Source organism: Nicotiana attenuata, unplaced genomic scaffold, assembly GCF_001879085.1.
Source record: "Nicotiana attenuata strain UT unplaced genomic scaffold, NIATTr2, whole genome shotgun sequence".
Lineage (NCBI taxonomy): Eukaryota > Viridiplantae > Streptophyta > Magnoliopsida > Solanales > Solanaceae > Nicotiana > Nicotiana attenuata.
This window is the reverse complement of record NW_017670670.1, coordinates 477,685-498,535: the sequence shown is the minus strand read 5'-3', so window position 1 is coordinate 498,535 and position 20,851 is coordinate 477,685. Positions and strand designations below refer to the sequence as shown.

Below are 20,851 nucleotides of genomic sequence, written 5' to 3'. Positions count from 1 at the left end.
AATAGTAAACTTGTTCAAAATAAATTCTGAAAACGTTGTAGGAACAAATCGAGCCCACTGAATACACAGTGTGTCCTTAAGGAAATTATTCCCCTCAAGTACCCGAGGTTCTGGAATATATCCTCCCAAGATAGAACGATTTAACTCACCAGTGTATCGGTGATCGGCGAACCAAGTATCCCATTTCGCACCAAGTATCGCATTTCGCTACGTTCTTCATCGATGCGAGAGCCGAGATATCCGTTGCCGAGAGTCGTTTGTGTTTTAAAAGAAGCACAAGTCCCCCCGCGCGCACCGCGACGGGGCGCGTGGGGCAGGCTTTCAATTTAGTATTCCTTGGCGCTTTCCGCGCCGGGGTTCGTTAATCACCCGGCACGCACGCGAGCGCGCGCGCCGGGGATAGGAGAGAGCCGCACGGACTAAGGCTGAAGCACCCCGGATACCTGGTGATCGGCGAACCACTCGATGGTCGTAAAACACACTGGAATATTTTGTGCAGAAGAAGAAGAAGAAGATTCAGAAAATTTAGTAAGTAAATATTCTGGGATTTGAAGGTATATTTATAGCCAACTTGGTGCTGTTTCTGAAGAGGTTTGCAACCTTTCAGAATAGCCATAGCTGTTGGAACAGGTGTGACACTGTTTCAGAACAGCCATGGCTGTTCAAAAGATTACGGGAAATATAAAACGGATTTAAAATAATCCGGGAAAGAAAAACAGGATTGAATTTTCTAGCCGAAGCCGAGCGACGACGACGGCGCGAGGCTTGACTTCTTCTTAGCTCTTTAAGAGCTAAAAGATGAGTTTCTCTTTATATACACAAAGATTTTCTTTCCTTCTACCAATGAGGGACAAAGTGCATAAGTGAAATGAACTCATTCAAAATTTCATTTCCCTCTATTTCTTTTTCCACCATTTTCCATTCACACCTCTTTTGTTATTATTTATTAATAACAAACCCAAGAAGTAATCCTTAAATATTGACAGTAACGTATGATATTAAGGTTGACGGCAGAAAGAGAAAGGGATAAACGTGGACCAATCAAGAAATGACTAATCTAACGCGCTTAATCTTTCTTCATAATTTGGTAATAACACGTATTAAACTGAAGCATGACTCTATTAGAACGAAATAATATAATCGATGTATAAGCATGCTAGTAAAATACAGATATCAATCAAGCTGTATTCTCACCACTGGAGGAGGGGTCAATCAAACAAAAAGACTGAATGTTTTATTTTTATTATAAAGTGAATTATTGGTCAGGTTGTATCGTGCTATCTTTCACTAGCATAAGTATCCATAATAATATCTTAGACATATAAAAAGGGATCACCTAACATAATTGATTTTTGATGAATTTTGAACTCTGATATTTTTAGTTTTCACAGGCTTCGTTAATCGTTAGGTCATACCTTTAGTTAATTAATGAGAATAAAAAAGTCAGTATTGGTACAAGAATTGAAGGTTTATGTGGAATGCCGATATGGAATTGATTTTTAATGTAGTAGTCAGACAATCAAGCTTGGACGTACGTAATACAAATGAAAATGAATATTAAAAGGAGTGATTAAGTGTACAATTGTGCCATTAACGTCCTTGGTTTTGATTTACTTTGAAGCAACCATCTCTTTAATAGCCATATTGTCTTTGTTCAACAACAGCGTCCTTTTTAATTAAACTTTGGTCATCTCTCGTCGCAAGCTGCCACGATTATACGAGTATCTTTTATAATCATATATTGGTATGCATGACTAATACATTCTTTTTCTTTCTTTATTAGAGTATCATTTAGGTGGGATCTCAATTCTCATATAACCTTGAATCTGGAGCAATGCGCATACGTAGGGGTGACAAATCGCACCAAACCGATAATCCGAATCAAACCGAGAAAAAAATCGACTATGGTTTGGTTTGATTTGGTTTGGTGTTGGAGAAAAAATCCGACCATAATTGGTTTGGTTTGGTTTGGTTTTAGCTGAAAAAAAAGTCAAATCGAACCAAACCAACCCGATATTACATGTATAGAAGTTTTAAATATATTTAGTACATAAAAATATTTATTGTAGTGTAGTTTATAAATATTTCTTAAACATTTTCATAGTTTTATCTTTTAACGTATTTATTTTAAATTTGGACTTATAATTCTTGAATGCTACAATAAGTTTTATAGTCAATATTAATGTAAATAAAAGATTCAATTAAATTGTACTAGGAATGACAATAGTGTTGGATATCTATTTTTTTAGTTTTTTCATGGTTCAGATAAAATGCACAACTTATTTTTTATAGTGTTTACTCATGTAAAAGTAGTACTTGTTAGTCGTACTTAATTTAGCAACTTTGCAGGAATGACAATAGTGTTGGATATCTATTTTTTTTAATTTTTCCATGGTTTAGATAAATGCACAACTTATTTTTTTATGGTGTTTACTCATATAAAAATAGTACTTGTTAGTCATACTTAGTAACTTAAGATTATGTTTATTTTCATTATGGCTTATTAATAATATTTGTTTTATCGATTTTATTATTTTTATTATTAAATATTTTAGTACATGCCATAGCTCATCTCATATTTTATGTTATTTTCTTGAAAAACACCTTATATAGTTATGTCTTATTAGGATCAAAAAAATATTTGGAGCACAAATTCTATGTTTTGTTCTATGAAGACTTTATGGAGAAAAAAACCGAAATAAACCCGAAAACCTGAAAAAACCGAGATTAAAAAATCCGACTTTTATTGGTTTGGTTTGGTCTTTAGATTTAATAACCCGGCACAATTGGTTTGGTTTGGTAACTGAAAAATCCGAACCTACCCGACCTATGTACACCCGTACGCAGACATAAAGAAATTTCAATTTTCAGTGACATCAAATTTTGGGATCATGGTTTTACATTAATAACTATGTACAAATGGTATCCAAGCAAGCACCTCAATGATGATTTTTGAAACCAGGAATGACCCTTTGAACTTGTATAATCCCTTCCCAGGAAACACAAAGAGAGATAGCACAATTTCCCTTTGATAAATCGCCCTTGAACAGGGTTGAAGACTGAAGTCATCTCTTTCCAGAGATGCCTAGTCCTTGCCCCTTGGTGAAATTTGATCCAACAAGAGAAGAAAATAGAGTTTCATGTATGTGATTTTGACATGTATTGTACTTCTTTTAAAGTTTATCATACCATCTGTACTTTCTCCATAGATCGTATTCTCACATAATGTATGGAACTTTTTATTAGAAAAAAAAAAGGAAATTGTACTTTGTAGTTAGGACTAATGCTTTTCCACACGACAATCAAAGGGCACCAGTTTACAGAAAGAGTACTCGGATTAACAGGGAGGCGAGCAGCGATCTATATCCACGCAGGATTCTTCAATGGAGTAACAACAGCTTTCACCTGTAAGTAGTTGCTAAGGCTGTAAATACCCTTTTCTCTGCCCATGCCACTCATCTTGTATCCTCCAAAAGGAATCCCAGCATCAAATACGTCATAGCAGTTAACCCACACAGTTCCAGCTCTCAGTCCTCGGGTCAAGGTGTTTGCTGTGTCGATGTTCTTTGTGAATACTCCTGCTGCAAGACCATAGCGTGTGTTGTTTGCTCTCTTTATCACTTCGCCAATATCCCTGGCAAAAAATCGACAAGAGAACACTTAACATGAGATTGCTATCCTTAAACCGTCTCATATCATTAAGAACAAAAATCTTTTATCCATAAACATAGACCAAGCTTTTCATCACGTCTATCATTTAGACCTAACGCAAGGCAAATATAAGATATACTCTGGAATGTTTTTTTCCCAGTTATTGGAAAAAATACACCAATTGCCCATCTCAGTAGAGAAGAGAGCCAGTGGAAACTAATGGTTTGCTAAGCAAAGTTAAACCCCTAGTAGAGAAAACACCAGAAAGTTTAAGTTGAGCAAAATTGTAACAAAAGATAGAATAATGTGCTCTAAGTGAAGCTTATGTTTAATTTATCAATTTCCAGCCGCAATAGAGCGTAAAATTTTGACTAGCCCTTTTGCAATAAAAGGTTCATATCATAACTTACTTGAATTTGAAGACACACTGCACTGGGCCAAAAATCTCATCCTGTGCTATCAACATGTCCTCCTGATTGAACCAATTGTGTCAAAGATCACGTTAAGCTTTTCCGAAGGAACTTCCAGAGAAATTGTTTGAGCACTTCAGAGGAGGAAAACAAGCATATACCTTCACATTTGAGAATACAGTGGGCTGAATAAAGTAGCCTTTGGAGCCAAATCTATCACCACCACATTCAAGGGTAGCAGAGCTGTCACGGCCTGATCTTATGTACCGAAGAATCTTCTGGAATTGCTCCGAGTCGATCTATAATGTTTATTAGATATGAGATTAGCTTCAGAACGTGAAAGTTCAAGTTATATACTATGTCATTCACAAAAATTTGTCACTTAGGAGACAGATAATTCATAAAATCTTTCATGGAAGTAGACATTTTAGATTCCTTGAACTTCAATAGCTCATTACCAAATTGAATTGTCGCATGACATAACAGAAGAGAGCCTCTTGGGAGGACGATTTTTCACTTAATGATCCGGTAGGTCAGACAACATACCACGCGGTAGTGTGATGAAATTGGGAATAGAACAGATTCTTTACAAATTAGTTTAGGGCCCAACTTTAGGTAGGTATTTTCTCAGGGACAGATGATCGGGAAAAAATGCAGAGAAATATAAAATGTGAAAGTTTCTAGATATGGAAGCAGCAAAAGTAAACAGAATGGGACAAGGGGGGAGAGAGTACCTGAGGACCTTGCTCAACACCTTTCTTGAAGGGATCGCCAACTACACGTCTCATTGCACGTGCCTTAGCCTTCTCTATGAATTCATCATATACTCGCTCATGTACATAGGTACGAGAACCAGCACAGCAACATTGGCCCTACAGACAGAATTAACTTCAGTGATGCCTCAGTTATATATGAGTACTTAATTTAGAAGAATCTGCCAGACCTGATTAAAGAAGAGTGCAAAATGTGCTAGCTCAACAGCATGATCAATGTCAGCATCCTCACATATAATGAAAGGTGATTTCCCTCCTAGTTCGAGGGTAACTGGTTTCAGATTGCTTTTGGCAGCCAGTTCAAGTACCGTTTTTCCAGTTTCCGTTGATCCAGTGAATGCAAGCTGCAAGAATGAAATGGAAAATTTTAATGGGGGTCAAAATGCCAATCAAATATGCATTACATGTTATACAATAAAATTCAGGTCAGAGCTCCGTCATTCTGCAGTTCATCGATAGACGAAGCTCTCTTTATCATCTCGTGCTAGATTAGCACAAATTCCCCAGAAAGAGGTTCATCTTCCTTATTTACTTGACCATTGGCATTTGCGAAACCAGCCTTAACGTCATGGGAAAGACGACAAGATGGTTGCTGCTTCTGTCTGAATTCGATATCACGTATGTCACCAAAATGGAAGTATTAAGTCACCTTTAGGCTTTCTTATCCAGGAAATTACATAGTGCAGAAACAGAATCCTAACAATGAAACAGAATCCCAGTTATTGTCAACCCCCACCTCAACTAGTTAATCCAGAATAAACCGTGTAAAGCATTTAGCCCTCTTGGCCCATAAGGATCCGACCATTACCCTAAGCATAAAGTTCCAACGATATAATCCACCGATCGCTCTTTCTTGCATAAGTGTGGCGGATTGTTAAGCCTCCCAATAAAGGTCACAAGTGAGAGACCTCGAAAACTCATCTTATAATCATATTACTGTAAATGTTATATTCACCCTGACTCGACTATTATATTATTGTAAGTTGTAATTAGCTTACCACACCGTCACTGCATGGTGGCTTCATGATTGACAAGCACTAGCTGCTCTAACAGTGAAAACAGAAACTATGCTACTGATGCACCAAAGTGGAAATGTGTCATTAGGTAAAATTCATCCTCCAAATCATTCATATATAAATATTGTAATCACAAGTTCAAAAAACGGCACTTAATTCATAACAGAGAAGAGTTTTTATTTTTGAGAAGAAAACAAAGAAGAGAAGAGTTTCTCATAGACCTTGTCCACATCCATATGACTAGCAAGTGCTGCACCAGCAGTTGGTCCAAAACCAGAAACAATATTTAGAACACCTGGAGGAAGACCAGCCTGTTAAAAGTCAAAAACAATATGTCAGATACATGGAGTGAAGGGTCATTAATCTTGCAAACAGAACAGGACATCTTTTCAAGTTATCTTTCCAGTTAAAACATCCTGAATGGATGCAGGATCGTCTAAAATGGGAGCAATTTTTTTCTTATGCAATTGCTGAGAAATTTATGCAATGTAGCAACTTATGCCTCAGCACCAAAGTAGCGTACATGAACCAACCTCGTGGAACAAGTTTGCAACATAAAGAGCAGTCAGTGGAGTTTGCTCTGCAGTCTTCAGGACAATAGTGTTACCACATGCTAAGGCAGGCCCAACTTTCCAGGCAAACATAAGAAGAGGAAAGTTCCACGGAATTATTTGACCAGCAACACCAATTGGTTCATGTAAAGTTTGCACATGGTGTGGCCCATCAGCTGGAATGGTTAGACCATGGATTTTATCTGCCCAACCTATGTTTTCCCAAGAAAGCAAAGTTTCAAAAGATTTGTATATACACGAGAAAGCTTGAAAGTATGAATCAACTAGAAAAGTTTAATGAGCATATATTCCTTGTCTGAAAAGTGTCATTACCAGCATAATACCGAAATAGCCGCACAAATGAAGGTACTTCAGCTTGGGCAGCCTGCAAATATGGCTTGCCATTATCCCATGTTTCTAGAGCTGCAAGCTCATCATTGTGTTTCTCCACCAAATCGGCAAACTTTAACATTATCTTTGACCTTTCCTGAAGAACAACCCCCACAAAGATTAAGAGATTTTACATAACTAGCAAAAGAAAAAAAAAACTTCTAGAAACTGACAGTGCACAAATTGGAGTAGCATCAAAGCAGAAGACATAGTAAAGATAAAGATATCAAGCTTACATAAGCACTCATTTTGGGCCAAGGTCCCTCATCAAATGCCTTGCGAGCAGCAGCCACAGCGCGATTAATATCTTCAGCATCACCTTCAGCAACATTTGCAATGACTTCCTCAGTTCTTGGATCCAAAGTTGGGAATGTTTTTCCTACAAAAAGACATATATCCAATTTTTATTTCCAGCAGCATAGCAACTAATAAAAAAAGAAGAAGAATTAACCCAAATAGCCGCCTACCTAACCGCTTAAATTAAAAATAGCCAGTGGAGGTATAATATATGCATAATTTATATTTTATATATGTAATAATTGTGTATAATCAATATATAAACTATATATATGGCTAGAAAAAGTAAATAATGAATATGGCCAGCTATTTGTGTAAAGATTGGAAATGGTACGGAATAATTACCAGATGCAGAATCAACGAATTGGCCATTGATTAGAAGCTTAGTGAAATTAACTTGAACAGGTGGAGTGGTTAATTCTTCAACTGCAGCAGCAGTACTAAACCTGTTGATGTGCCTTGCAACACCATGACTCCTTCCTGCTAATTTCAGTTAATTAAAAACCATAAACTTTTGTACTGACTAGCATAAATCAAATATGTGTACAACTAATTATTGCAGTATATTCCAATTGGAAAAGTTTTATTATGCATCAATTTCACAACATATATATAGAAACAATCATGTAAATTGGTCCACTTTTTGCTTTAACAGATACAGGGTGTGCCCACAAGCTTCTTCTGCATTACATTTCATGGTAGATTGAAAAATTAGGATAAAACATTTAAAATTTCCTGTCCCCTACAAGTAGAAGCCAAGACATAAAAAAACAACCCGAGACAGGAAAAACAGAAGAATTTAAACAGAAGTAGTAGTTCATTAAATACCATGGATACCCTTTTAGGCTTTAATCTATTCAAGATCCCAGCAATATCAAAGCATGTAGCATTAATTGGTCCGACACACAAACAAGTACAATTCTTTCCCTATTAGAGTTTTAATAAGGTAATCGGACAACTTGACCATCATCATTAAATATATAAAACTAAAAGAAGAAGAAAAAGAAAAGTTTGAAAATAATACAGATTAACAATGAGGTAAAAAAAAAAAAGAAGGAAAAAAGCTAGCAACCTAGAGGAGCAGAAGCAGAAGGAAAATGGAGAGAACGAGAGAGCAGAGAAGAAAGTCTTCGAGCAGCCATAGCCTTGAACTTGGTGTCTTAATTTGCTTATGTTAATGGGGAGTGAGAAGATAGGGAGATGAAGATGATGAGTGAGTAAGTAGTAGGTGCTAAGTGCCAAATGGCCTTTTGTCTAGTTAGGCCTCATGCTTTTTCTTTTCTTTTCTACCTTGTTTCTCTCTCTTTCAATATTATCGAACCAATAATTCTATTATTAATTAAAGTGCACTTCTTTTTTGGTTAGTTAAACATTTTGTTTGATGGTCTCACTATTCAACAAAAATTAACCCATTTTCTTTTCAGTTATCGTCCTTATGCTTTGGTTATTTATCTACATCTACATCTGCAATATAAGTTAAATTACGAAATTAACCTTGTTCAATTAATTTTCTATTTATTTTTAAAAACTTACATATACACGCTTTTCTGAACAGTCCCCTCTTTCAAAATTCTCAAGCGTTGCACCGTTTAAATTTCTTTCCCATGATAATGTTCCCTCACTCTTCACTTATTTGAAGGGATGTACCCTTCATAAGTTAGTAATGTTCTGAATAGGCTTCCTTTTCTAAATTTCGAGACCAAGAGAAGCACGAAAACAAAACCAAACGACTCTTCTGCAAACTATCAAATATAGGCAAGAACGATGTTCAGACTTCCGTATCCATGCAGGTGTTGTTGGAACCATGAACCCTAATCTTGATTTGAGATCAGACGAGAAGAAGGGGAAAGAGCTCAATGAGTTTAATTCAGACCACATAGGTCTTAAGCAAGTTTTTGGTCGATCCGGTCCAGCGGCCCAATTTCTCATAACAAATGGACCATCTGATTTTAAGACAGGAATAAAGCCCAACACAAATAATTCTGGGCCCAATCAATATGACAATAGCAGTCCATCTAGAAACCTTCTAGTAAATTTTATACCAAAAACGTGTAAATAAAGTAGTGTATTTATTTTCTTTACTTTTTCATTATCCACAAGTTTGTTAGGCAAGAGTCAATCAAGTAGGATACATCTGTAGGTAGTTATAGAATAAGAATTTTACATTTTTGCCCAAAGGGCTTGTATAAATATATACTGTACAGAATATTATTTTGGTAAAAAAAAAAGAAGATAGAAAATTTCCTAATCTCTGACATGGTATCAGAGCCCACTTTTTCAGCCTAGGAATATTCTCTTTCGTTTTCATCAGCCTTCTCTTTCATCAGCTTTTTCATTCTTTAGTATTCTTCCTCCATGGCACCTTCAGCTGAAGAAACAACCCCAACTGTTGCTGCTCCAAAAAATGCAATCAGTGATGCTTCGCATCCTTTTTACCTTCATCCATCAGATTCTCCAGGGATGGTCTTGGTGAATTCCATTTTTGATGGAAAAAGTTATGGAGGCTGGCGTGGCCATTGTTATTGCTTTATCAGCTAAAAACAAGATTGGTTTCATTGATTGAAGCATCAAAGAACCAGATCTGAACTCAGACACTCACAAAGCTTGGAATAGATGTAACGATATGGTTATATCTTGGTTGTTGAACTCCCTCTCAAAGGACATAGCAGACACTATGCTCTACTCCAAGACTGCAAAGGACATCTGGACAGAATTGGAGGCCAGGTTTGGCCAATGCAATGGAGCTCAGTTGTATCAATTGCAGAAAGAACTATCAGAACTTGTTCAAGGTAACTCTGATGTTGCAGGTTATTATACTAAGCTTAAGAAGATATGGGATGAACAAGATACTCTTAATACCCGTGTTGTTTGTTCTTGTGATTGTTCTTGTGGAGGCAAGGAGAAGACTCTTAAGTCTCTTCAGGATGGTAGATTGATTCAGTTTCTGATGGGTCTCAATGACACCTATGGTGGTGTAAAGAGCAGCATACTTATGATGTCTCCACTTCCTAATGTGAACCAAGCTTACTCTCTGCTCATTCAAGATGAGAAACAGAGAGAAATTCATGTTGGTGTTCATCCTGCTGAATCAGCTTTTCTGGCATCTAAGCAATAGTTTAACAATCAGAAATTTGGTGATGGAAAGTAAAAAGGAAACTTTGCTGTGAAGAAATCTAACTTGTCTTGTAATTACTGCAAGAAACCAGGGCATACACTGGATAAGTGTTATAGGATTGTTGGATTTCCCCCGGATTTTAAGTTCACTAAGCCTAGAAAGTTCCAAGGGAATGCTCACAGCAATGCAACAATTTCAGAAGACTTTTCTATTAATACAACCAATGGAGCAGAAGGCACTTCTTCAGGAAAGGGACTGACACAGGAGCAACACAGTCAGTTGTTTCAGCTGCTTCAACAAGTGAAAATTAGTCCACAGAGTGAGCAAAATTCTGAAGCTATTGTTAATGCTAACTGTGCAGGCATAGATTTGCCTAACCTAAAACACATCATTTGTTTCTCACATGTTTATCCTAACACATGGATTATAGACTCAGGTGCTTCAGAGCATATGACCTCTGATATTTCTATTTTATTCAACATCATATCTTTGTCTATACCTCTTTACATCAACTTGCCTAATTCACATAAAATTAAAGTCGGTAAAAAAGGGAGTGTGCATATTCTGCCAGGTTTAACCATTCATAATGTATTGTATGTCCCTGTTTTCAAGTTTAATCTACTTTCAGTTCATAAGCTCACCAAGCATCTTAGATGTAACTTGTTGTTCACCTATATTGGAACTATCTTGCAGGGCCCTTCAATGAAGAGGCCAGTGGTAGTTGGTGAAGTCATGGAAGGTCTCTACATCCTCAATCCAAAGTTCATCTCCACTAGTTTGCAGTTTCAGCATCAGTCTAGTTTTCAGCCTACTATTCAGTCTATTTCAGTTTGTAATAATCCTAGTAAAACCAATGTTTCAGATTTTGTTTCCTGTTTAGTCAATTTATCCAAAGATGTAAGCCTATGGCACAAACGATTAGGGCATATGCCACTTTCTAGTATGGGAAATCTATCTATGTTTCAGCATCAATCTCTATCCAAATTAAATTCTCCGTGTGATGTTTGTTCAAAGGCAAGGCAATCTAAGCTTCCTTTTCATCCTAGCAGTATTTCTTCTACTTCTATATTTGAGCTTATTCATATTGACACCTGGGCCCCCTACAAAGCCCAAACTCATGATGGTTTCAAGTATTTTTTCACTATTGTTGATGATTTTAGCAGAGGAACATGGACATACCTCTTGAAAACTAAGAGTAATGCTTTTTCAGTCCTAAAATCTTTTTTTGCCATGGTGGAAAGGCAACTTAATACTCAGGTAAAGATTGTAAGATCTGATAATGCTATGGAGTTAGGTACCAGTTCCATTACCTCAGAATATTTTTCTTCTAAGGGAATTCTACACCAAACTTCATATGTTTCCACACCTCAACAGAATGGTGTGGTAGAGCGCGATCACAAACACCTATTGGAAACTAGTAGGGCCTTACTGTTTCAGTCTAATGTTCCTATTATGTATTGGGGAGAGTGTGTTTTGACAGCCACTTTTCTAATTAATCGTTTTCCCTCAAAAGGTTTTAGGACTCAAATCTCCTTATGAGATCTTGTTTGGATCCAGTCCTTCTCTTAATCACATAAGGCCATTTGGATGTTTATGTTATGCTGCAACCCTATCCTCTCATCGAACTAAATTTGATCCTAGGGCTGTCAAGTGAATTTTTCTGGGATATCCCTTTGGGAAGAAGGGGTATAAGCTTTTAGATCTTTCTACCAAGAAATTTTTTGTTTCTAGAGATGTTATATTTTATGAAGATCATTTTCCTTTTTTAACAAATTCTTCTATTCCTGAAGTCTTTCCAGTTTTACCTTTAACAGTTGATCCAGACACTCTTTCCTCTGAATTTATCACTTCATCTCCTGAATCAGTGTCTTCAGCTCCTCAGTCACCATCTCCTGTTCTTTCTCATGGCTTGGATTCCAATCAATCTAGTTCTTCTCCTTCTCCTGCCAGATCTGAACCTCCTTCTCCTATCAGATCTTCTCCTCCCCTTTCAAGATATGTACCTCCTGCTCCTCAAGTATCTTCTCAACCTGCACTCAGACAATCTCTTAGAATACATAAAACACCCTCATATCTGGCAGATTATGTGTGTAACTCTATTTATTTGACTGATCTAACATCTACTTGTTTTGCAGCTAGTATTAAACCTAATGTTCTTCCCTTTTCAGCCCTTTCTTCAACCAATCAAAGTTTACTAAATTCTATTTCCCACATTTCAGAACCTACTACCTTTACACAGGCAATGTTACACCCTGGTTGGTAAGAAGCAATGGCTAATGAATTTGCTGTTTTAGAGGTTAATAAAACTTGGGAAGTTGTGGAACTAACTAAAGGAATGAAAGCTTTATCTAGTAAATGGGTCTACAAAGTGAACAAAGATCAGATGGTAGTGTGGAAAGGCTCAAAGCTCGATTAGTTATAAGAGGAGACACACAGAGAGAAGGGATATACTACAATGAGACTTTTTCTCCCATAGTTAAAATGACTACAATCAGATGCCTTATGGCAATTGCAGTTATGAAAGGGTGGCCTTTATTTCAATTGGATGTTAATAACGCTTTTCTTCATGGTGATTTGCAGGAAGAAGTTTATATGAAAATTCCTGCCGGTATGACTGTCCCGGGACCTAACCTTGTTTGCAGGTTAAAGAAATTACTCTATAGGCTGAAGCAAGCATCTAGGCAATGGTATGCTAGGCTTACTGCAGCCCTCAACTTTAAAGGATACACTCACTCGCTCAATGATTATTCACTATTCTTTAAAATCACAGATTCTGGTGTTTCAACAGTTGCAGTTTATGTCGATGACATTCTACTTACAGGTGATGACCCTACTGAATTACAGCTGCTAAAGACTTTTCTTGACTCAGAATTTAAGATTAAAGACCTTAGTAAGGCACATTTTTTTCTTGGTATGGAAATTATCAGAGAACAACAAGGGTTAATATTGAGTCAAAGAAAGTTTACCCTTGAATTTCTTGCTGAATTTGACTGTCTTAACTCTAAGACTGCTTCCTTTCCTTTGGACCCTTATTGCAAGATGAAGGCAGATTCCGGTAATCTACTGTCTGACCCCACGGTCTATAGACGTCTTATTGGAAAGCTAAATTTTTTGACACATACGCGGCCGGATATCTCTTTTGCCGTTCACCGACTCAGCTAGTTCATGCAAACCCCTCGTCAATCTCATTTTGATGCTGTTATGCACTGTCTCCGCTATCTCTTGGGTAATCCGGGTCTTGGCTTATTTTTAACTCCAATTCTTCTTTCAAGCTCCTCGCCTTTTGCGACTCAGATTGGGGATCTTGTCCAGACACTCGTCGTTCAGTCAGTGGGTATTTTATCAGTCTTGGTGGCTTGTCAGTTTCATGGAAATCCAAAAAGCAACCCCTCATCTCTCTCTCGTCGGCTGAAGCAGAATATCGCTCTATGAGTCGAGTAGTCTCCGAAATCACCTGGCTTGTTCGCCTTCTTCAAGATCTGTCTATGTGATGAAGAAACAAATTCAGTGTTCTGAGGCCTAAAAACCTTCTTTTTACCTCACCTTGATTTACGTGCGTGGTCCGGACCTATATCCGAGAAGCCTTCTATGTGAAAATATGAGAAATAGAAATTTCTAGAGTTAAAATTTGATTATGGTTGACTTTGGTCAATATTTTGAGAAAACGGACCCGGATCCGTGTTCCGGTGATCCCGGAAGGTCCGCAGTAAAATATGGAACTTGTGCGTATGCCCGGAAATAAATTCCGAGGTCCCAAGCCTTAGAAATCAATTTTTGAAAGAAATTATTTTACTGAATTATCTAAGAAATGAAGAAAAGAATTAATATTTGGAATCATTGTTATCGGGCCCGTATTTTAGTTCCGGAGCCCGGTACAAACTTGTTATAGTATTTGAAAGATAACTGTGAAATTTGGTGAAAAATGGAGTTTATTTGACGTGAGTTGGACTTCCGGTTGAAGAGTTATGAACTTTGAGAGTTCTTGATGAAAATGTTGAGTTTTGAGGTTTAATTCATGATTTTACATGTTGTTTTGATGATGTGATCACATGAGTAGGTCCATATGATGTCTTTGAGTTAGTATGCACACTTGGTTTGGAGTTCCGAGGGCTCGGGTGAGTTTCGGGTAGGTCCCGGGATGTCTTAGGCTTAAAACATGGATGTTGCAGGTTCAGAGAAGTGCAAATCTCCGAACCCGCCGTGCTGACCGCATTGGTTTTGGTGCTGTCCGCGGTGGGGGGGCTGTGCGGCCGCACTCGATTTTGTGCGGTCCGCACAGGTTCACTGGTCCGACTTCGGAAGCCTATATCTTTTGATATACAAGGAATTTTGAGATGATTCAAAAACAAAAATTGTAGCTCTTCGTGTCTAGTATCCAGAAAGGTAAAGAAATCACAATTTGAACATCTGTAGAGAAAGTTATGGCCAAAATACTGAAGCATGTCACTGCAGTCCACATGGAGAGTTGTGCGGCCGCACTAGATTTTGTGCGGTCCGCACAGGGGGTCTGAGAGGGGTATATTTCGACGGAAATTTCAGTTATTTTTCATTTTTCAAAACCCCAAAAACATAAGAGGCGATTTTTCAAACAACTTTTCTTCTCCAAAATATTGGTAAGTGATTTCTAACTCATTTTCTTTACTCCTTAACTTCTTTTTACAAGATTTCATCCTAGAATCTAGGGTTTTCATGGTGGAATTGGGAATTTTGGGAAAAACCTAAGAATATTGAAATTTGGGGAGTTAGACCTCAAATTGAGGTCGGATTCCAAAACCAATTATATATCCGGGGGGGTGAATGGGTAATCGGGTTTTGGTCCGAATTTTGGGTTTCGACCAAGCGGGCCCGGGGTCGATTTTTGACTTTTTGGGAAAAACTTTAGGAAACTTATTTCCATGCATTAGAATTGATTCATTTAGCACTTATTAATATTATTAAGTAACTTATGGCTAGATACGAGCGAGTTGGTGGTGGACTCAAGAGGTGAAGCTATAGTTGAGGCTTGAATTGTGTTCGTGGCATCGAGGTAAGTGTTTAGTCTAACCTTAGCTTGAGGGATTAGGAGTTGTGTCCTATTTGCTATGTGTTATTTGTTGAGTACGATGTATAGGCATGGTGACGAGTATCTATACGTTGGTGTCAAGCATGCCCGTGAGTCTTATACTATGATTAATATGACTCCATTTCGTATTGTTCATTCTTTATATGATAATTTCTATTGAGGAATATGACTTGTGGAAGTATTAACATGGTAGAGAGTTGGCTCAAGTTGAGAATTTAATTGTTGAACATGGTAGAGCGTTGGCTCAAGTCGAGAATTGAATTGTTGAACATTGTAGAGCATCGTCTCAAGTTGAGAATTGAATTGTTGAATGTTGTAGAGCATTGGCTCAAGTTAAGAATAGAATTGTTGAACATTATAGAGCATTGGCTCAAGTTGTGAAGTAAATGTGAAAGAAGAAAGGAGAGAGAGAATCATGATATTGTCTCCCTTGCCGGGACGTTATTGTTTTGATATTGTTTCCCTTGCCGGGATTTGATTGTTGTACTATTGTTTTCTTGCCGGGATTTTATTGTGATTTCATTTATTTCCTTGCCCTTATTTCTTGTGATTGTTGTTTGGGTGAGGAAGAGTGTTAAAGCACGAAGGGTGATGCCGTGTATGATTTTGTGAGGAAGAGTGTAAAGCACGAAGGGTGATTGCCGTGCCGCACGATGTACAATTCTGTGCCGATTATAATGATTTTATAGTGAGGATGAGAGTAAAAGCACGAAGGGTGATGCCGTGCAGTTTATATTGATTCTTATGGTGAGGACGAGAGTAAAAAGCACGAAGGGTGATGCCATGCACTTGTCCTTGATTTTCCTGATTCTTGCTGATAATTGAGTTATGTTGTCCTTACATTTATTTACTGATTTTCTGTTGTTACTTGATTTTATTTCGATGTTATATTTTCCCTTACCTTATTTGCCTTGTGATTGTTACTTGGGTGAGGAAGAGTGTAAAGCACAAAGGGTGATGCCGTGTATTGTTTTGGTGAGGGGGTGTTAAAGCACGAAGGGTAATGCCGTAAATTGTTTTGGTGAGAGAGTGTTAAAGTACGAAGGGTGATGTCGTGCACTTGTCCTTGATTTCCTGATTTTTATTGATAACTGAGTTACGGTTTCTCTACATTTAATTGATGGGTTCCTGTTGATATTTGTTGTACCCCACAGCATGATTCCCCCTTCCTATTTTCAATTGAACTGTGATGATCCTCATATTTATTTGTTGTTCTTCTATTATTATTCGATGTCCCCGCAGCATGTTACCCCCTCCCATGCTTAACTGTACGTTACTGTTCTTCTTTTCCGCTGTATATGATTTAACTGCACAGGTTTATTTGGTGGTCTGGTCTTAGCCTCGTCACTACTTCGCCGAGGTTAGGCTAGGCACTTACCAGCACATGGGGTCGGTTGTGCTGATGCTACACTCTGCACTCTTTTGTGCAGATCCCAGTGCTATAGACTTCGGACCGCAGTGAGATTGTTGTTTGTTGTTCATCAGGCGACCCGAGGTAGTCCTGCAGGCGTCCGCAGGCCTTGGCGTCTCCTTCTATCTACTATTCCTGTTTCTTTCATGTATTTCCAGAGACATTGTTGTATTTATTTCTTTCAGACCTTTATTTATAGTACTCCTAGACAGTCTGTGAAGTTGTGACACCAGTCTTGGGTAGATTTGTTATGGATTGGTATTAGCAGTATTATTAAAACTTTAAAATGCAGCCTTCCGCTTATTCAATTCTGTTGTTATCTAATTGTTGGCTCTTAACTGTTATCGGATTAAAAATGGAAACAAGGTAAATAGCTCAGTTGGTTGGCTTGCCTAGCTTCCACTAGTAGGCGCCATCACGACTACCGAGGGTGAAAAATTCGGGCCGTGACAGTCTATCTCGCCATTTTTGCCGGTCACCGTTCACTCAGATAGCCAAGCAGCTATTCATATCGCCAAAAATCCAGTCTTTCACGAACGCACCAAACATGTCGAACTGGATTGTCATTTTATGCTCCAACAGTTCTTGGCCGGTTTAATCTCTCTCACGTTCGTTCCCTCGACCTCTCAACTAGCCGACGTTTTCACAAAGGCACTCCCAGGATCTCTTCATCACTCCCTTCTTCGCAAGTTGGGAGTGTGTTCCCACCCTTCCAACTTGAGGAGGGGTGTTGGAACCATGAACCCTAATCTTGATTTGAGATCAGACGAGAAGAAGGGGAAAGAGCTCAATGAGTTTAATTCAGACCATATAGGTCTTAAGCAAGTTTTGGTTGACCCGGTCCAGCGGCCCAATTTCTCATAACAAATGGACCATCTAATTTTAAGACAGGAATAAAGCCCAACACAAATAATTCTGGGCCAAATCAATATGACAATAACAGTCCATCTAGAAACCTTCTAGTAAATTCTATACCAAATACGTGTAAATAAAGTAGTGTATTTTCTTGAGCAAACAGGAAACATATATATTAAGAACTAAGTAGCGTTTGTTACAACATTGTCTAATAGGGTGTCACTTAGGACACATTGATTTCCTAGGCTTGCTAAACTGTTGCAAGCATCCATAGATAAGTACTTAACATAATAACGGGTTGTTTTCTTTATTTTTCCATTATCCACAAGTTTGTTAGGCAAGAGCCAATCAAGTAGGATACAACTGTAGGTAGTTATAGAATAAGAATTTTACATTTTTGCCCAAAGGGCTTGTATAAATATACACTATACAGAATACTGTTTTGGTAAAAAAAAAAGAAGATAGAAAATTTCCTAATCTCTGACAAGTGTATATGTGCTAATTCTAACAATTTATGTGTTTTTTACTCTTTATGAAGGTAATACAGCAAAGTAAAGCAAAGCCCTCAAATTGATTTTTTGTCGGTCTCTCTAAACTTCTTTGCAAGTTCAATTAGGGATAATTCTCTCAAATTAGTATATAAATTGTTGTGGCCTGCGCTTGCTGCTTAGACTTTGGGTGATTATTGGATTTTTGGTCTCTTTGTTTAGTTTTTGTTTTATTGTCGTTTCTTTGCTGATTGGGAAGTTTGCGTCTCTAACCTCAAGTAGGTCAATTATAAAATTTTCATTCTTTTTCTAGAAATTATTAAAACAAAAATATGTTTACTGTATTAAACCATGTCACCGTGCTGTTCTTTATTTCTTTTCACTGTATAACCTGGATAACAATGTTTTCCATAAAAGATGAAGTTAATATGGTGTTCTGCATGATCTGTAGTCGTTATGTTCAATTCCTCACTTGTTGTATTGAAAGTTTGTGTCTTTATCTTTATTTATCTTATTAAAAAAGAAAAAAAGTTTGTGTCTTTTTCTACATAAAGTATGGGATCTTTATACATTTGCACTGTAAGTTCTAAATTACATTGTTATTGTATCATAGATCAAGTTACCATACTATTATTCATAATCTCTTAGTTGTCTGTTCGGTTCATCAGTTATTAAAACTGAGAAGTTTCCATCTATAGATGATTAAAGCATATACATAGTTGTTTGTGCTTTTAATTTGCCATATTAAAAGTCACAATCATTCCATCACAACGGCGTACTTGATCGTTGCTCTAAGCTATTATATAATGGTGTTTCAATAATCAATATAGGATATGGGTTATACGCGTTGGTGGCTATAGAGGGTGGCAGTCAGAGACTTGGTAGAATATACACCGTACTTCTCTTTTGTGCAATATTACTCTGACTTTTTTTTTTCCATTCTTTTTGCATTCGAAATCTGATAATCCATATCATTCTCTTGCCACACTTTACAATTTTTCACATATTTAATAAAAAAGAAAAGAGGAAAGATTTACTCAACTTTTCAGAATGATCTAGAGAATCAATGGGGAAGAATTGCGCGTGGGAAACGAAAAAAAAAGTACCAACACATAATAAAGTAATTTATCTTCAACTGAATGCAAAATTATATGGCTTTACGAATGGGATAATAAACCACTTTTAAATATTTCACTTGAATTTCTTTTGTGGCTGAAGGAACTAGGTCCCATGGAGGGATTGAGGATAGCAATGAATAATATACAGGGGGAGGAGGACATGAAAGAGACTGAATTCTATGTGGTGCCCACTGTTGTAGCATTCTACGTGAACTATGACATATTTTGAGACAATGCCTTTGGCCGATACAGGTAGCCAAGTAATTGCTACTTCATTTGGAGAGATGCATACTTGGACTAAATTGATGCTTGATCAACCTTTCATGTTTCCTTTACCACACAGAATATTGAGTGTTGATTTGCAAAGTGGATTGGAATACTTTATTGATAAATCAATTTGCACATAATGAGTTTTACTCCTTAAAAGATGTTTTTTTTAAAGATGTTACAAAGACTTATATTTTATTCTTTTGTGTATTATTATTTACTCAATATTTATTTTAATAATATTGATATTATTTTATAAAGTATACTCCCTCCGGTTCACAATAAGTGACCAATTTGCTTTTAGCACGCCCATTAAGAAAATACTAAATTCTATACAAAAATACCTGCTATGACTAAACTACTCCTAATTAAACATTTAATGTGAGGAGTAAGAAAACTTTTTAGGGATATGTAAATAGGTGTTATTATGTAAAAACAAATTGAATTCTTTCTTGATTACATAACTGGACACTTATTTTGAACCAAAATGAAAAAGCAAATTGGTCACTTATTGTGAACCGGAGGGGAGTATAATTTATGACTCGATATACACGTGCAATGCACGTGGCGAGAAACTAGTTCCTAAAAAAGGATAGGCATGTTCTTTGTGAGTGGTTAAAGGAGTTATTTCATTTTCGTAGTTACTAGTGTCTCATTTAAGGGTAATTAGTTTCTTAAAACGTATTAGGTATTATTCTAAGAAAAACTACCAAGGTGACTTATTTTCTTTTAAACTACCAAGGAAATCCGGGGCATTCTTTCCGCGACCTGCCAGGGAGTGATTAGGGCGATCCTCCAGATGTTGTGCACTGATATGGAGGTCTGAGTTACAATTTTCTGCCTTCTTGATTGGTTATGGTTCCACCGAATGCTGCTGATTTGTGGAACTTAATGTAGGATATGGTTCGCGTATGGCATTTGGAGAGTTTGTCTGGAGCTAACAAATGAATCTAGCACAATGGTCTCAACAGCATTTCGGAGAGGGGAATTCCATTCTTGAGGCGCTTGATGAAGAAATCATGGAAACAAGTAACTTGGAACAGATGATAAATGTTTTTAAAGTAGGACTGATGTGTACTGGAGCATCACCATCTGGTAGGCCGTCAATGAAGAAGGTCTGCAACATTCTTCGAAGCTACAACGAACCCCAATTATTGAGGGAGTGCAACGTTTAGTCGTAAGTCAGACATAGTTGTATTTGAAAATACAATAGAATGAGAAAGCCATGTTGGCGATGATGTCTTTCGGAGATTAATTAGTCCTATGCTTTTTCAGCATTCAACTTCGTTGATACTCACGGAATTGTTAATTGAACTTTTAAAACAGATCAATAATTCTCATCTATTCCAATTTATGTAATACTTCAAAATGCAGTTAATTTAAATTAGACCTCATTATCTACACTGAAAGAATTTGTCTTGTTATATACCTTTTGGGTATACTCTTA

General features: G+C 37.2%; 2 protein-coding genes across 3 annotated transcripts; one reads left to right on the top strand and one right to left on the bottom strand.

The window, feature by feature from the left end:
- Positions 1–3,136: 3,136 nt before the first annotated feature.
- Positions 3,137–8,359, bottom strand: LOC109242120 (aldehyde dehydrogenase family 2 member B4, mitochondrial-like). 2 transcript variants are annotated; one of them, XM_019408951.1, is made up of 11 exons: positions 8,161–8,359; positions 7,434–7,571; positions 7,028–7,170; positions 6,735–6,888; positions 6,384–6,613; positions 6,072–6,161; positions 5,005–5,178; positions 4,796–4,933; positions 4,223–4,360; positions 4,062–4,123; positions 3,137–3,634 (listed from the first exon to the last, which is right to left on the bottom strand). In XM_019408951.1, the coding sequence occupies exons 1-11, from the start codon at positions 8,228–8,230 to the stop codon at positions 3,361–3,363; spliced, it is 1,611 nt and encodes a 536-aa protein (XP_019264496.1). In that variant the 5' UTR covers positions 8,231–8,359; the 3' UTR covers positions 3,137–3,360. The 2 variants fall into 2 exon arrangements, with proteins under 2 accessions (XP_019264496.1, XP_019264497.1); XM_019408952.1 differs by having other exon boundaries at positions 7,434–7,568; positions 8,161–8,358.
- A 1,352-nt stretch (positions 8,360–9,711) lies between these two features.
- Positions 9,712–12,401, top strand: LOC109242112. The gene is made up of 4 exons (XM_019408944.1): positions 9,712–10,188; positions 10,288–11,497; positions 12,018–12,220; positions 12,339–12,401. The coding sequence occupies exons 1-4, from the start codon at positions 9,712–9,714 to the stop codon at positions 12,399–12,401; spliced, it is 1,953 nt and encodes a 650-aa protein (XP_019264489.1).
- Positions 12,402–20,851: the final 8,450 nt, after the last annotated feature.

Excerpts from the sequence above, each read along its gene's own strand:
- LOC109242120 (XM_019408951.1), bottom strand. The coding sequence starts at position 8,230 with ATGGCTGCTCGAAGACTTTCTTCTCTGCTCTCTCGTTCTCTCCATTTT. Across the intron at positions 7,171-7,433 it reads ATTCGTTGATTCTGCATCTG|GAAAAACATTCCCAACTTTG; the intron begins GTAATTATTCCG and ends GTCTTTTTGTAG. Across the intron at positions 4,124-4,222 it reads CTGTATTCTCAAATGTGAAG|GAGGACATGTTGATAGCACA; the intron begins GTATATGCTTGT and ends TGGTTCAATCAG.
- LOC109242112 (XM_019408944.1), top strand. The coding sequence starts at position 9,712 with ATGGTTATATCTTGGTTGTTGAACTCCCTCTCAAAGGACATAGCAGAC. Across the intron at positions 10,189-10,287 it reads CTGCTGAATCAGCTTTTCTG|AAACCAGGGCATACACTGGA; the intron begins GCATCTAAGCAA and ends AATTACTGCAAG. Across the intron at positions 11,498-12,017 it reads TGATAATGCTATGGAGTTAG|TTGATCCAGACACTCTTTCC; the intron begins GTACCAGTTCCA and ends TACCTTTAACAG.